We start from the raw sequence: 13,078 nt of genomic DNA, 5'->3' as shown, positions 1-13,078 counted from the left end.
TTCCTGATTTTAGGCTAAATGGGATGTAGCTATTCAAATACATGTTTACTTGAACATACACATTCAAAGTCATAATGAACCATTTTAATCAAAACCAAACTTGTATATTTCTCAAACATCTCAATTAACATTAAACTACAACATTAAAACATTTTCAAAATTGGTCCTATATTTTATCAGACTTGACTAACTGTACTGAATCTTGGTGTTACCACTGCTAATTACCCAGCCTCCAGTTCCCCTCTCCCTGCCCCCTGAAAGTTCCTCAGGGCAGGCCGGCTGTTTGCAGTAGGTTTCCTCTGAAAGTAGGATGAAGAGAAGAAGGCAAGCATTTTCTAGGTAATAGATTCTCAGGTGACAGTCATTCTGTGAATCTAGAAATGGGTTGTTCCAAGACGATAGTCTGATGTCTTTACCTAAATGGTTCGTTAGCTGAGTTGGCCGAGATCACAAATTCTGAGTTACTCGGGTCTGTTGTGTCCTGTAGGTACATACAGTATTCACAAGCCCAGCCAGTGAGCTTACAGATGTGGACCACGGTCAGAGGGGACAGACTGAGAAAGAAGTTGAGAATGGGTTAGTGCAGATCTCCGCCCTACCAGAGAACTGTCTCCGAGTTTATGCTCTGCTGCTGATGGGGGCAGGGCGGGCGGGTTGTATTTATGGCATATTGTTCACTATTTGGTTCATAACTGTCTCGGCTAGACTACAACCAGAAGGTTCCAAGAAAATGTCAGCATTCTTTGCAGACAGCTTTTATCAGGATGGATTTCCTGCGTATGGTCTAATGATTTGGAAAGCATGTGATATGGAGTCTTCTTCAGACCTTTGACAAGCAGCCAATTCAGAGTGGAAACTGACGGTTTTGAACAGTTGAGCAACAGGGCTTCCCAGCAGGTTAGGGTAGGAAGTGGCAATGAGCCCCCACTGGGAACTCAAACCAGACTATAGATCACACCCATCCCCCCTGTCCTTGGTGCTGGCTTCCCCCTCCACAGCTCGTGCACAGAAACGCAGCAGGGGTCATAACAGTCACGAGCCAGTTTTACTGGAGGGGACTGGAGAGACGGGAGGGCGAAGGGCAGAAGGTGAGTAAGAAAAGGCAGACTGCCTTGTGTCCTCATGACGTCTGAGTTCGTGCCCAGAACAGGCCTCCTCTCTGAAGTATGTCAAACTGCTGATAAGCCTGATAACACCTACCCTCCTTTTCTACTTGACCTGACATTCCCATAGTTAAGAGTTACTCCTTGGATTGAAGAAGCGACCCCCCCGCCAGGAGCTTCATCATTAAAACATACCAGGAAAGAAAAAACATTAACATCTGTACCTACTAATACAGATTCATCTATTGGATTAGTTGTTAAAAAGAAAAACTCAGGAATATTGAGGACTGCATACCAGATCAGTCAATGTCAGTAGAGGAGGGAAAGGAATGGGAAAGGCCAGGACTGCCTGAGACACTGTCTCCCTGAGCTGCTGGGTCTGTGCAGTCAGATTCCTGGTCCAAGGGGAGGGCCAGAGAGGCACCTCATACACTGCAGACATTTTCCAAGGGCTGGCTCTGCAGATACTGTTTTACTTCATTTGCTGTCACAGAACCTCACGACAGTTGAACCTTGAGGACTTCTGGCATCATGCCTCCTTGCACAGAAATGCTGAAAGCAGTTGCTGCCTTTTCCAGTCTGAAGGGCGTTTCCTAACCCTTGAGTACATCGTGGGGGCTGGGTCCCAGTGCTCTGTTCACTCATGCTAGGAGAGAGTGAAATGCAGTCTCCCCAGAATGAAGGGAAGAAAGAAGTCCTACTTCTGAAGAATCCTGCTGGAGCAGGTCACGTTGTTGCCTGGTGTCTTTCAGGATGTTTGGACCAGGAAGAGAGTACAACTTCACACGGCCCAACGAGAAGGGGGAGTATGAGATTGCTGAAGGAATCAGCGCGACTGTCTTTCGAACGGTGCTGGTACGCAGGAGCCTTTTTATTATGTCCTCCGCCCACATGATCAGAAGCCCAGAGAGGGCTTCCCTCCAGCCTGTGTTCCTGATTTCAGGGTCTCTAGTTTCCAGTTACTGACTTTTCCACTTTATTTTTCATTCCTGTAACTTAAGTCTTTCTGTATGAGCTCAATAGGTACCAAGTTCTGATTAAATATGTCAGGACAGCCAGGAATCACTTTGCCGTTAAGTGAATCAGCCACCTTGGTGATAGTGCTAATAGCCCATCACTTTAAGAGAACCAGCAAAGGATAGGGTGTTGAAGAGATCATTCTTCATCTTGTTCGTTACCTGTATTTCTTCTTCCTGATCTGTTTACAGGATTATTACAAAACCGGTATCATCAATTGTCCTGATGGCATCTCTATCCCAGACCTAAGAGATACATGTGATTATCTCTGCATTAACTTTGACTTCAACACTATCCGATGTCAAGATCTGAGTAAGTACAGGAGCAGCTAAACTTAGTTTGCCTGGAATTGAAGCTTGGGTTGTAAATCATCACAGAGTCAGAGACGTGATACTGTCCTGCTCCCTCTCTTGCAGCAAAGCACTGAGAGGAAGTGGAGCAAAAAAAAGAATAGGCAGTGGGTTCTAAATCTGGCTTGACCATGAGTCACCAAGTTAATTCCTTCCCCTCTTGGGACCTTAGTGTTTCAACCTTGTAGCAAATAAGGGTACTGATTGTCTGATATGTGGGGAGTCTCACAAATAAAGTCAAACAGCATAAATCGGCTGGGTTCATACAATTATTTTTACCATTATTACTAACTTAGTGTTTACTAAGTGCTTTACGGATGTGAACTTGCTGTCTTAAAATAACCATAAAAGATGGATGATAACCCATTTAACAAATGAGACTGAGAAATTAGCTTGTTCAAGGCTCTAAGCATTAAAAGCTGAAATTAGAGCCAATTGTCTGACTACAGATTCTTTTTTTTTTTAATTTTTTTTATTTAATTTAATTCTTACTGACTACAGATTCCATGATCTTATCATTATCTAGGCTTCCTGAAATTCCTTGAAGTTCATGATACATTTCCCTGCAGATTCCATAAAGTTCTCTGGACTTGTGGTTTCTTTACCAGTCTAGTATATACTTAGAGCAAGTCCCTTGGTATCACCAAACCTCAAATTATTCCTCTTCTCTGATATTCTAACTCCATGAAATTGAGATCCAGAGCATCTTCAGAAGAGGTACTACAAAGAATCATCCCCGAATGATGGTTCTTTTTCTTAGAGAATTAATGTTTATGGTATGACACTGTGTTCAACAAAACCTCTGATCAGAGTGCTCAGGGATTTTCAACATGAGAGAGTGGAAGCGTGGTAGAATGTGAAGCATACCTAACAAAATCATCTTAGTTATCACCCTGGAGCAGGAAAACAATCTCGGGCTGTCAGTGGGTCACTTCTCTGGGCCTTATCAGTGATAACAGCTATTACCCCATAGTCCTTTTCTCTCCAGTAACATACACACCTGGGCAGAGAGGTTGCTCACCTGCACTTCTCCCCCAGGTGCTTTACTGCATGAACTGTCGAATGACGGGGCTCACAAGCAGTTTGATCACTACCTCGAAGATCTGATCCTGCCCATCATGGTGGGCTGTGCCAAGAAAGGGGAGCGAGAGTGCCACATCGTTGTGCTGACGGATGAGGATTCTGTGGACTGGGATGAAGACCACCCCCCACCCATGGGGGAGGAATATTCCCAAAGTAGGAGCCACTTGTGTAATGTAGATGTTTTCAGCAAGAAACATGCTGCCCGGTGTAGCAGCTAGATCCTAGAACCCCCATGAGTGTTCCTGTTGGTGAGCCAGTGGTGAGCACACTCGCCCGGGCGACAGTGCCGTCCAGCCATGCGGTCTGACCGCCGTGCCGTGGAGCGCAGCGCCGTGGAGCGCAGCGTAGTGGGTGCTCCCTCTCCGAGCTCCAGCTGCTGTCTGGCCCTGGTCAGCTGTGAGGCAGCACAGTAGATGGTAGTGTCATCCTTCTCTCCATCCCTTTCGTTTTAAATCCTTTTGAATTGGTAATAATTCAGAATCCAAAAAATACAAAGGGATATATACACTGAAAGGTCTCGTTCACGCCCCCCTGCCTCATCTGCCCAGTTTCCCCACTTCTTCCAGATGTCCTCAGTGTGTATACATAAGCTCTTACCTGTTTTTCCTTTTTTTTCAAGTGACAGTACTATTACAGACTGTCATACACCATTTCTTACATTAAAAGGTTCTGTGATCATCTTTATAGCACTGTGGTATTTCATCGCATGGTTGTGCGGTAATTGATTTAACCAGCCCTGTTGGTGGACATTTAAGCTATAAATTATAAACGATGCTGCAGTGAATATCCTTTTAAACAGTCTTTTCAGACAAGCATATCTGTATAGAATAATATTCCTAGAAGTGGAATTCCTGTGTCAAAAGCTTTGTACTTTCATAACTTTGATGGATGTTGCCACATTATCCTCCATGAAGGTTGAGCCGCGTTATACTCACAAAACATGAAGGTTTTCTGCACCCTCGCCAAAATAGTGTTTTACTAAACTTTCATATTTGCCGTTGGAGTTTTAATTTGCATTTCTCATTTAATGAATGAGATTGAACATCTTAATTTTTAAGAGCCATTTTAATTTCCTTTTTTGTTAACTCTATTTGTGCTTTTTGCCCATTAGAAAATTGGATTGTTAGTCTTTCCCTTAGCAATTTGTGGAAGCTATTTGTCATTGTTCTCTCTATATATTAAGGAAGTTAGCCCTTTGTAATATGAGTTGCAAATATTTTTTCCAGCTGATTATTTGTCTTTTTAGCTTTAATAGTGGTTTTGACTGAGTAGAAAAGTATTTTTGGGCAGTCAAGAGTATCAGCTTTTATTGCTTCTAGGATTTATGTCATGCCCAGAAAGGCCTTCCTTGTCCCAAGATTATAAAAATATCTTGTATGTTTTCTTTCTTATGGTTAACTTATTTTTAACATTGAATCTGTGGTCCATCTGGATTTTTTTTTCTTCAGGGCAGAAAGAAATACAGCTCTCATTAGTCTGACTCTGTTAGCTCATCTCGTTCCTCTACGGAAGTTGTTGCTCCATAACTAACCACACGTCTTCCTCCCTCCCCCCACCCAGTTCTTTATAGCTCCAAGCTCTACAGGTTCTTCAAATATATTGAGAATCGGGATGTTGCTAAAACAGTGTTAAAGGAACGGGGCCTAAAAAACATTCGCATCGGAATTGAAGGTAAAAATGTCCCAGTCGGTCAGTATGCACCTTATGGAATAGGTTGGAACAGTGGCCCAGCTTATGTTCTTAAAACCCAGCTTCCAGAGCTCCTAGACAATGGACACACATGTAAACTACCTTTCTACCCAAGTCTGAAGGGTCTTTATTTCTGTTTTGGTTTGCCCTTACATTTCCTTTTCACTTTATTTCCCCTGGTGGGTAAATGGACCAGGTCTCGTGGGCTCACAGAGTGGGAGAGCTGTGTTGCCAGCAGTCTTGGGTGCACATCTTTCTGAGATCTGGAGGGGTCCTTCTGAAAGCTATAGCTTGGAGACTGAAAATTTAAGTTTATTCTACTATATACCTTTGAGAAATGCCTGGGTGTATTGACAGAATTGCCTTAAATGACCTTGACAATGACTCCCAACCTCTGGACTCCATGGAAAGGTCTCAGAGACTGAATCCCAGACAGTGCTGAAGCCGTGCTGGTCTCCCTTCCATGGGTCTTTGACTCTGTGTTTTGCTACTTTTACACCTCAGTCTTGCCCACAGAACCCATCAGACCTTCCTTGGGTCTGTCTTAGGTTGGAATTTAAAGTTGGAAGAGATTTTTGAGATCATCTAGTAAACCTCTTTCCACTGTGTACTCCCCATCTCTCTGGAGACCCAGGTGACAGGGACCTCTCCGTTTCCCAGAGCAGCACCCCAGAGCATCCTGCTGCATATCTTAGAGGTGACCGCCTCCTGCTTCTGTCTGGACTCTGAAGCTACTCTGAATAAGATTCCTCCCACTGCCATGTGACAACCTGTCAGATAATTTAGGCAGTCCACATTCCCTTAACTAGTTCTCATATAGTGTGCCTGCCACGCAGTAGAATTGGAGGACTGAAGTAGCTGTGCCCTAGCAGGATTTTTGTTCTACAGCACTGTTGCCAGCAACTAAGGCTTCTGAAATTACTAGGAGGCTTTTCTCCCTTCCACCAGAAGGGATAGAAGTTTCATTACTTCCCTTCTAGGGATACAGCCGACTAGCTGAGCCGGAGGGAAGACAGCATGTAGGGGACTGGGGCTGAGAGGACACAGTCAGAGGCCGGTCACTTCCCTAGTAGTTTTCATGCATAATCGTTGGGTTTGGGAGGAAATTGATGCCGGGAGGAAGGGGGAAGGATAGAAGCCAGAGTGAGCATTTGCTAAAGTCATGAGAATGGCCTTCTTCTGTTTCAGGTTATCCTACCTGTAAAGAAAAAATTAAGAGAAGACCTGGTGGTCGATCTGAAGTAATCTATAATTATGTGCAGCGCCCCTTTATCCAGATGTCATGGGAAAAGGAAGAAGGAAAGAGTCGCCATGTGGATTTCCAGTGTGTTCGAAGTAAATCCCTCACTAATCTGGTGGCTGCTGGAGAGGATGTCTTGGAGGACCAGGAGATACTAATGCATCATCCACCCCAAGTGGATGAACTTGATCGGCTAAATGCCCCGCTTTCTCAGATGGCTTCAAATGACTTTCAGGATTAGGGCCAGCTATGGGTCCACTCCTCTTCGAAGTTTTTCTCCGTCTGGGCTGCCCAAAGCCAGTCCTCCCCATGTGTAAGAGATATGCTTCTCCCCTCCTTTCTGCCATAATTAATGTGCACCCCTTTCGGTTTATTTGCACCTCTGGCAGGGGATGAAAAAGCACTCACTGGTTATCAGCTACCAGCTTTGCAGCAGCCCTGGTAACTTGAAAATTTAGGTCTGGTGCTGTTCACTGAGTCTGTGTAACTGCAAAAGCGGGAAAAGAAGTCAAGACTCCTGTTGCCTCATTCAGCAAAGCAGTTCTCATCTTTTATGCTTTGTTCTTGGCTTTTGTGTGTTTTGCTTTATACCAGGAACATTACTTAGTAGCAAAGGGACCAAACTTAAAAGGAGACAATCTCTGTCTTTAAACAGACACTAATGGCATACTCATTAGGGGTTAATGAAGATGCTGTTCCTGGTGGCACCTGTGCCCAAACTGCGTCAGGGAAGAAGTAGGCTCTCATTCAAAATGTCTAAAAGGAAAATCTTAGGCGCTTAAATTCAGTTTTGCTTTTTCATTAATGCAGTGAACAATCCCAACCACACAGATTCTGACAGGAAGGGTAATGGCATAACAGTATTTATGAAACCTTAGCTTTGTGGTGTTTGAGCCGAAATAAGTTACTAATTTTGAAGGAAACTCACAACTCAAGTAGAAGAACCTCTCCAGGTCAGGCCACTCCAATGGTCTCGGCTTGGAGTCTGGTGTGAAGCAGACACATTTCTAAGTGTCCAGTCTTCGCCCTGGAGCAGCATGTTGCTGTGGTGTGGCTGGGAGGCCTCTAAGGCTTTAGCTAGCACTTAAAGGCTTTCGGGATGTGGGCAAAAGTTTCTCAAGAGGGCCGTTTCTCAGCAGGAGACTTGTAAGAGCTCCAGTGAGGGAGCATTTGGGATGAAGCTGGGTGGGGAAGCCTCACCTGCCCAGGCTTTGTGTCAGTACAGGGCTTTTCTTTGTGTATTCTTTTCATATGTATGGAGTTTTTTTCAGTATCAGGATATTTTTAATTTTTTAAGTAGCCTATCAACTGCTCACACTGGATAAGAAACCATACTAATGTCATCCCAGAAGGAAGGATGAGTTGAAGGGAAGTGAGACCTAGTAATTGTTTGCTCTGTCAGCTACGTGTTAATGCACAGTGTGCGACAACCCAGACCACTCCCCGCACCAAGCCACCTTCCCCGCCCCGAGGACACCGTGGCTGGAGCCCAACAGGCCGCGGGAGCATCTCCCACTTTGTGTGCAGCCTGGGCCTCCAGTCCCTACCCGGAGAATGTGCTGCTCATAGATGACAGAGGCACACAATTCCCTTAAGTTCTTCAAGGTAGGATCAAGACCAGTCTTCTTCAGTTCCACTCCCACGCAATACTGTCGTTGATCCTCTTTCACGACTGCGTTCATCCCAGTCCTCCAAAGGTGAAGTCAGAAGGGTGTCGAAAGCTGCCTTTTCCAGACTTGAAGAACAAGCATGTCTTAAGAAGTGTGTTCTGTGTACATTCGGTCAGCATCACAGTGGAAATCAACACTCTGCTCCTTACTCGGGGAAAGTAAAAGGGGTTAAACCGAACCATCCCCCTTTTACAGACTCCTGATTACCACTGGTGTCCCTTTGTAAGGCTGAAGGCCAGGGCTTAGGGTTAGAGTTGTTTTGTCGCCCGAGGGTAGGTTTGTTTGTTTAATATTTTATTTATTTATCCTTAGAGGGGAAGGGAAGAAGAGAGGGATAGAAATACCAGTGTATGGTTGCCTCTTATGTACCCCCTGCTGGGAACTGGGCTGCAACCCAGGCATGTGCCCTGACTGGGAATCGAACCACGATTGTTTGGTTCCCAGGCCCGTGCCTGAGGGTAGTTTTATTTCTGTGAAACTTGGCTCATATTTGGTGGCAGGGTGGCTGTGACCTTAGCAGTAAACGTTCATGCCCTCTGGTAGTTGACTAGCCCAGTATTGTTTAATGGTGCTTCCTTTACGCTTTTCAGTTGACTTCCTTGTCATCGCAAAGGAAATTTGCAGTCCGTTTGTGTAGTCTGTTGTGTGTAACTTCTGTTCAGCAACTAACATATCATTAACACTTAGTGTCACCCTGCTGCAGCTATACTGATTTAGTCCTTGCTTAGGTAGAAAGCCAGGTATGAAAGTATGGCATGTACTTAACACTTTTTTCTGTGTAAATGACACACTCACTCAGGCTTTCAAGAACTAGATCTTTCTTCCCCATATTGGGTTAACGTGCTTTGGCCCCAACCCCATGGAAACTCTGGAGGTAAATCCGCCAGTGTCACCAGGTGATGGTGACGGGGAAAAGCTGGGCCCTCGGGCCGCTTCTACTGGAGAGGGAGGTTTTTCCTGCACCCACGGCCTCCCAGCCTGGAGCTCGGCAGCACTGTGATCTGTGGCTCCCCTCAGTCATAGCTGCTCTGTTCCCATGGTCAGGTACTGGCCCCCTGGGCAAGAAGTGTTTCTGACCAAAAAGGTAGGACTCAGGTTTGGTGTTATTTCTAAGTGCCTAAATAATTAAGCCAGGCAGTTTATACAGAAACATTTTCATAAGGAAATGGTTTTAGGCAGGCTGTTTTACTCGGAGGTATCTCAGCAAGCCAAGATGAACCTGAATTTGATCTTTCAGATCCAGGGCTGTCTGCATCATACCCATATGAGCAGGAACCATTTGCCATTGAGGCTAAGAGTAGTGGATAAGGAGACAGTGTTAAAATAAGTCTGGTGACATCAACGATTTCTCCGAAGTGGTGGAAAGGCATTGAGGAAGAATGAATGACAACAAAAGGTGAAGAAGCTAGAGAGTAGCTGGATTTACTGCACACAATATGCAGTAGCCAATAGTATTTTAAACTAAAGTCCAAGAGAACAGTGTGATATCTAATGTATATAGGTCTACAAAAATACTATGAAATAAGCCCAGGAAGGATGGATATATTTGCAGATAGTGTTCCAACAGGTCCTTTTGTGTAAATAAAAACAATCGGAACACAGGCTTTAAATCACACTGTCAAAAGTGTGATATGGAGCCTTTTTTATTGTGTGAAAGTAGAAAGCTAAGGAGGGGTTTGAGTACTCTATTCAGTGCCACTTCTTGCCGTCAGTTTGAAATTGTCAAAGTGGGCTGAGTTCAGAACGCAAACCCTACGCCTTTGGGAGATGGAGCAACGTTCAAACTCTGGGCGGGACCACCTCTGCAGAATGTTTTCTCCTAAAGGCAAAATGCCTTTAGTTTTGCCTCTGTGTTTAAAGTTGCACATGTTCACCTACCAGTGTTTACGAAATCCTGTATTTGGGATGCTTTTTTTTTGATAATAAAATATTACCATTTGTGTCTGTGTGTGTTTGGAAGAAAATAAAATTAGAAGATTTTAAAAGGGACTGAAAGGAGTAGCACTGGCCTGCCCGGAGCAGTCTCCTTTCCTCCTGTGGCTGTGGGTGGGTATTGCCTCTGCCTTTGTGTTTCCCGCCCTGCTATTTTCTTTGTACCTCCAGCTTCCAGAGTCTTAGTGGTCTCCCTTCTCTAGTTCCTGGGTAACTTGCATTCCAGACCCCTTAAGCCCTCAAACTCAACTAAATAGGATCCACAAAGTGAAGTGTACATTTGAAAGGTAAGAGGACTCAAACTTCGATGTCCCAGTTTTGGTTTATAGCAAGTGAGAAGTGCAGCAGCAATGAAAGCAGGTGGGAAGGTAGAGCAGAGCGCAGGCAGGTCCCTTGGAGACACTACTGTAGAGACTTTCTCATCCTTTGGTATCCGATTGTGCCCTACTCGGGTCTGGTATGCTGAGGCCCCTCGGCTCACCTAGCCTGGGAGCCTACTGGTGATGCAACTTCAAAGGGTGCTAAGGCAAGCCTGTGCCCCTAGCAGACCTGCCTTTATCAGCACAGGTTAGACACATGCTCTGAAGACATGGCCTGTTGAGTATGTATTTTGTGCCAAGCTGTGTAGGACATACAGTTCCATCAAAAGGGTGGAGTAGCCGGTTTTTACTGTGAGGGGTGGAGTTCACAAGAGAATTCTAGGGGTGACGCATGACCAAACTGAAGAATACTAGGTTTGGATCCACAAGTACAAGGGTAGGCGGTATCCAGGGCAACTCAACTGTAAACAAAAATGACAACTGCTTATTGTCATCAGGGGAGTGGATGGGCTGATGCAGATATGAGGTCAGAGTGAGGATGTACCTTGGAGAAAGGCGTGTTGGGAGCCTGCAAGGGTTTCATGCGGAATGACAGGATCAGACTTGAAATTTAAAAGAATTTCTTTGGCAGCAGCCTGGACAACAGACTTGCAAAAAGGACCAAGGGCACAGAGGTCATTTAAGAAGCCACTGCAGTGGGTTCAGTAAGGAATGATGAAGGCAATGGTAGGACAGGTGGCCATGTTCTAGACGTGCTTACTGGCAGGAGCCATGTAAGAAGTCTCTGGCTTGGGCAGCTGGGGAGACAGGAAAAAAGGCTGTAGAGGCGCAAGAGGAGCGCGGGACAGCTTCAGTCTGAGCCTGAAGGCGGCCCTCTGCCAGCAACGTCTAGCTGGCAGTTGGCTCGGTGAGATCTATAGAGTTCTGGGGAGCAGTCTGGGTAGATGGGTCACTTTGAAAACCTCACCACAGAAACATGGCATTTGGAGCCCTAGTATGGGACAAGTGGAGGGAAAAGAGGGCAAAAATCATTGCTCTGAGGAGCACCACCAGCATTTAGGGGTGGCAGAGGAACTCCCAAGGAACAGTTTTTAAAGTCAACAGTGTGAGTGCAGCACATTGATCAAGTAAGGTAAGGAGCAATGGCAGGGCACCAGTGCCCAGAGGAATAATAATAGAAATTAATAGCAGCATGCTTTATACATGGCATAATTAATACCAACATTTCACACAAGGGACAAGAACCAGAAGAGTGGATTCAAGTGGGAGAGGGAAATGATGTAACGAAAGTGACTGCAGTGCACCCCATGAAGCAATTACCCAGAGTTCCGTGCCTGTACCGCTCACTCCCCCTCTGCCAATTACTGCTGTTTACAAACATCTCCCAGAAACTTCCCTAAGCTTCCCAACAACTTTGGCTTGGCTTAACAGTATTGTTACATTGACACTGAAACACCAACTTTACAATTGATGCTGCATTTAAGCCACTGAGTGGGTAGGAATTCTCCCCTCAAACTGATCTGCAGTGAGAGCCACAGAGCACTCCCTGTGTCCCCCGAGTGTCTGGTATTGAACTCTGTATATCATGGGGGCTAAATGTTATTTAGGTAAGATGGTTTTCTCTGAAAATATGCCTTAAAAAGCACATGGTGGTGGGTTTAAATCAGTGTTGGCTTTGATAGGTAATTCCAGGTCAATGTATGCTACCTAGGAAGGGAAAATACCATTCACTGAATCCTTCTGAGCCCTAAAAACCCCCTTCGGATAACACACAAAGGACCGGGTGAGACAACGGGGTCCAGGATACATACTTTCCAAAGAAATGATCCAGATAAAAAGTATTAGTAATAAATAGCAGAGGATTCCTATGATGCCATATAGATGTTTTGAAATTAGCGATCTGCTAGTCAAACCCTGAATTATCAATCCCAAAGGAGTTCATCTCTTACTTTTGAAAATAATTCTAAAAAGAAACCGAACGAAGGCACCGAAGAAAATTCTGATGCTCTCTGAATCAGGAAGAAAAACATCCCTAGTTCAGGTTCATTTCAGTATGCTCTACAGTTCAAGTTCTGTATTTTCTAACTCCCACGAACAGAGTGGGAAACAGGACTATGCGAACAGGACCAACAGTGAGCCAATCCCAGCATGTTTCCAATGAGCCTTGGAAGGACAGTAGCTGCCTTCTGCCCGCAGGTCCCACCCTAGTCTTGCCCTTTCCTGCCCCTTCCTGAGGCTCCTTTCCCTAACCTAGAGAGGGGGTAAGAAGTGGGACCCAATGGGACTCAAGTACACAAGATCTGGAGACCAAACCCTGCTCTGGTGGACACAGGCAGCTGAAAAGTCTCATCCTAGGAGCTTGTGAGGATTGCTGGCGTCAACCTCAGGCTGGGGGCTATAAAAAGATGTATAAAGGGTCTGTGAGTTGAGAGCACTTGTAGGAAGCTCTCTGCCTGGCCTTACCATGAGGGGAGAACTCACTGCCCTGTAACACAAAACCGGGCAAAAAGAACACCCGTGGGGCCAACTGAAGATGGTCTCTTGATATGAAGAGAAATTCAGAAGATTCAGGTCCCAGCTTCCCTGGGACAGAAAAGCACTTTGACGATGCAAATGATGCATACAGGATCATTTCTCTACCTCTTTTAATAAGAAACCATATTTCACTTTTTTT

General features: G+C 45.1%; 1 protein-coding gene across 1 annotated transcript in view; it reads left to right on the top strand.

Annotated features, from left to right (window-relative positions):
• Positions 1-10,095, top strand: part of KCTD20 (potassium channel tetramerization domain containing 20) — a 30,736-nt gene extending 20,641 nt beyond the window's left edge. The window contains exons 5-10 of the mRNA XM_037063304.1: positions 1,856-1,958; positions 2,312-2,432; positions 3,509-3,706; positions 5,114-5,224; positions 6,431-8,428; positions 8,615-10,095. Coding sequence (XP_036919199.1) covers positions 1,856-1,958; positions 2,312-2,432; positions 3,509-3,706; positions 5,114-5,224; positions 6,431-6,723 — 826 coding nt within the window. The 3' untranslated portion in view covers positions 6,724-8,428; positions 8,615-10,095. The remainder of the gene's footprint in view (positions 1-1,855; positions 1,959-2,311; positions 2,433-3,508; positions 3,707-5,113; positions 5,225-6,430; positions 8,429-8,614) is intronic.
• Positions 10,096-13,078: the final 2,983 nt, after the last annotated feature.

The sequence above is a fragment of the Sturnira hondurensis genome, unplaced genomic scaffold (assembly GCF_014824575.4).
Source record: "Sturnira hondurensis isolate 20B ecotype Veracruz unplaced genomic scaffold, ASM1482457v3 Scaffold0014430, whole genome shotgun sequence".
NCBI classification, from domain to species: Eukaryota; Metazoa; Chordata; class Mammalia; order Chiroptera; family Phyllostomidae; genus Sturnira; species Sturnira hondurensis.
The sequence above is the reverse complement of the archived record's forward strand: the minus strand, read 5'-3'. Positions and strand labels throughout refer to the sequence as shown.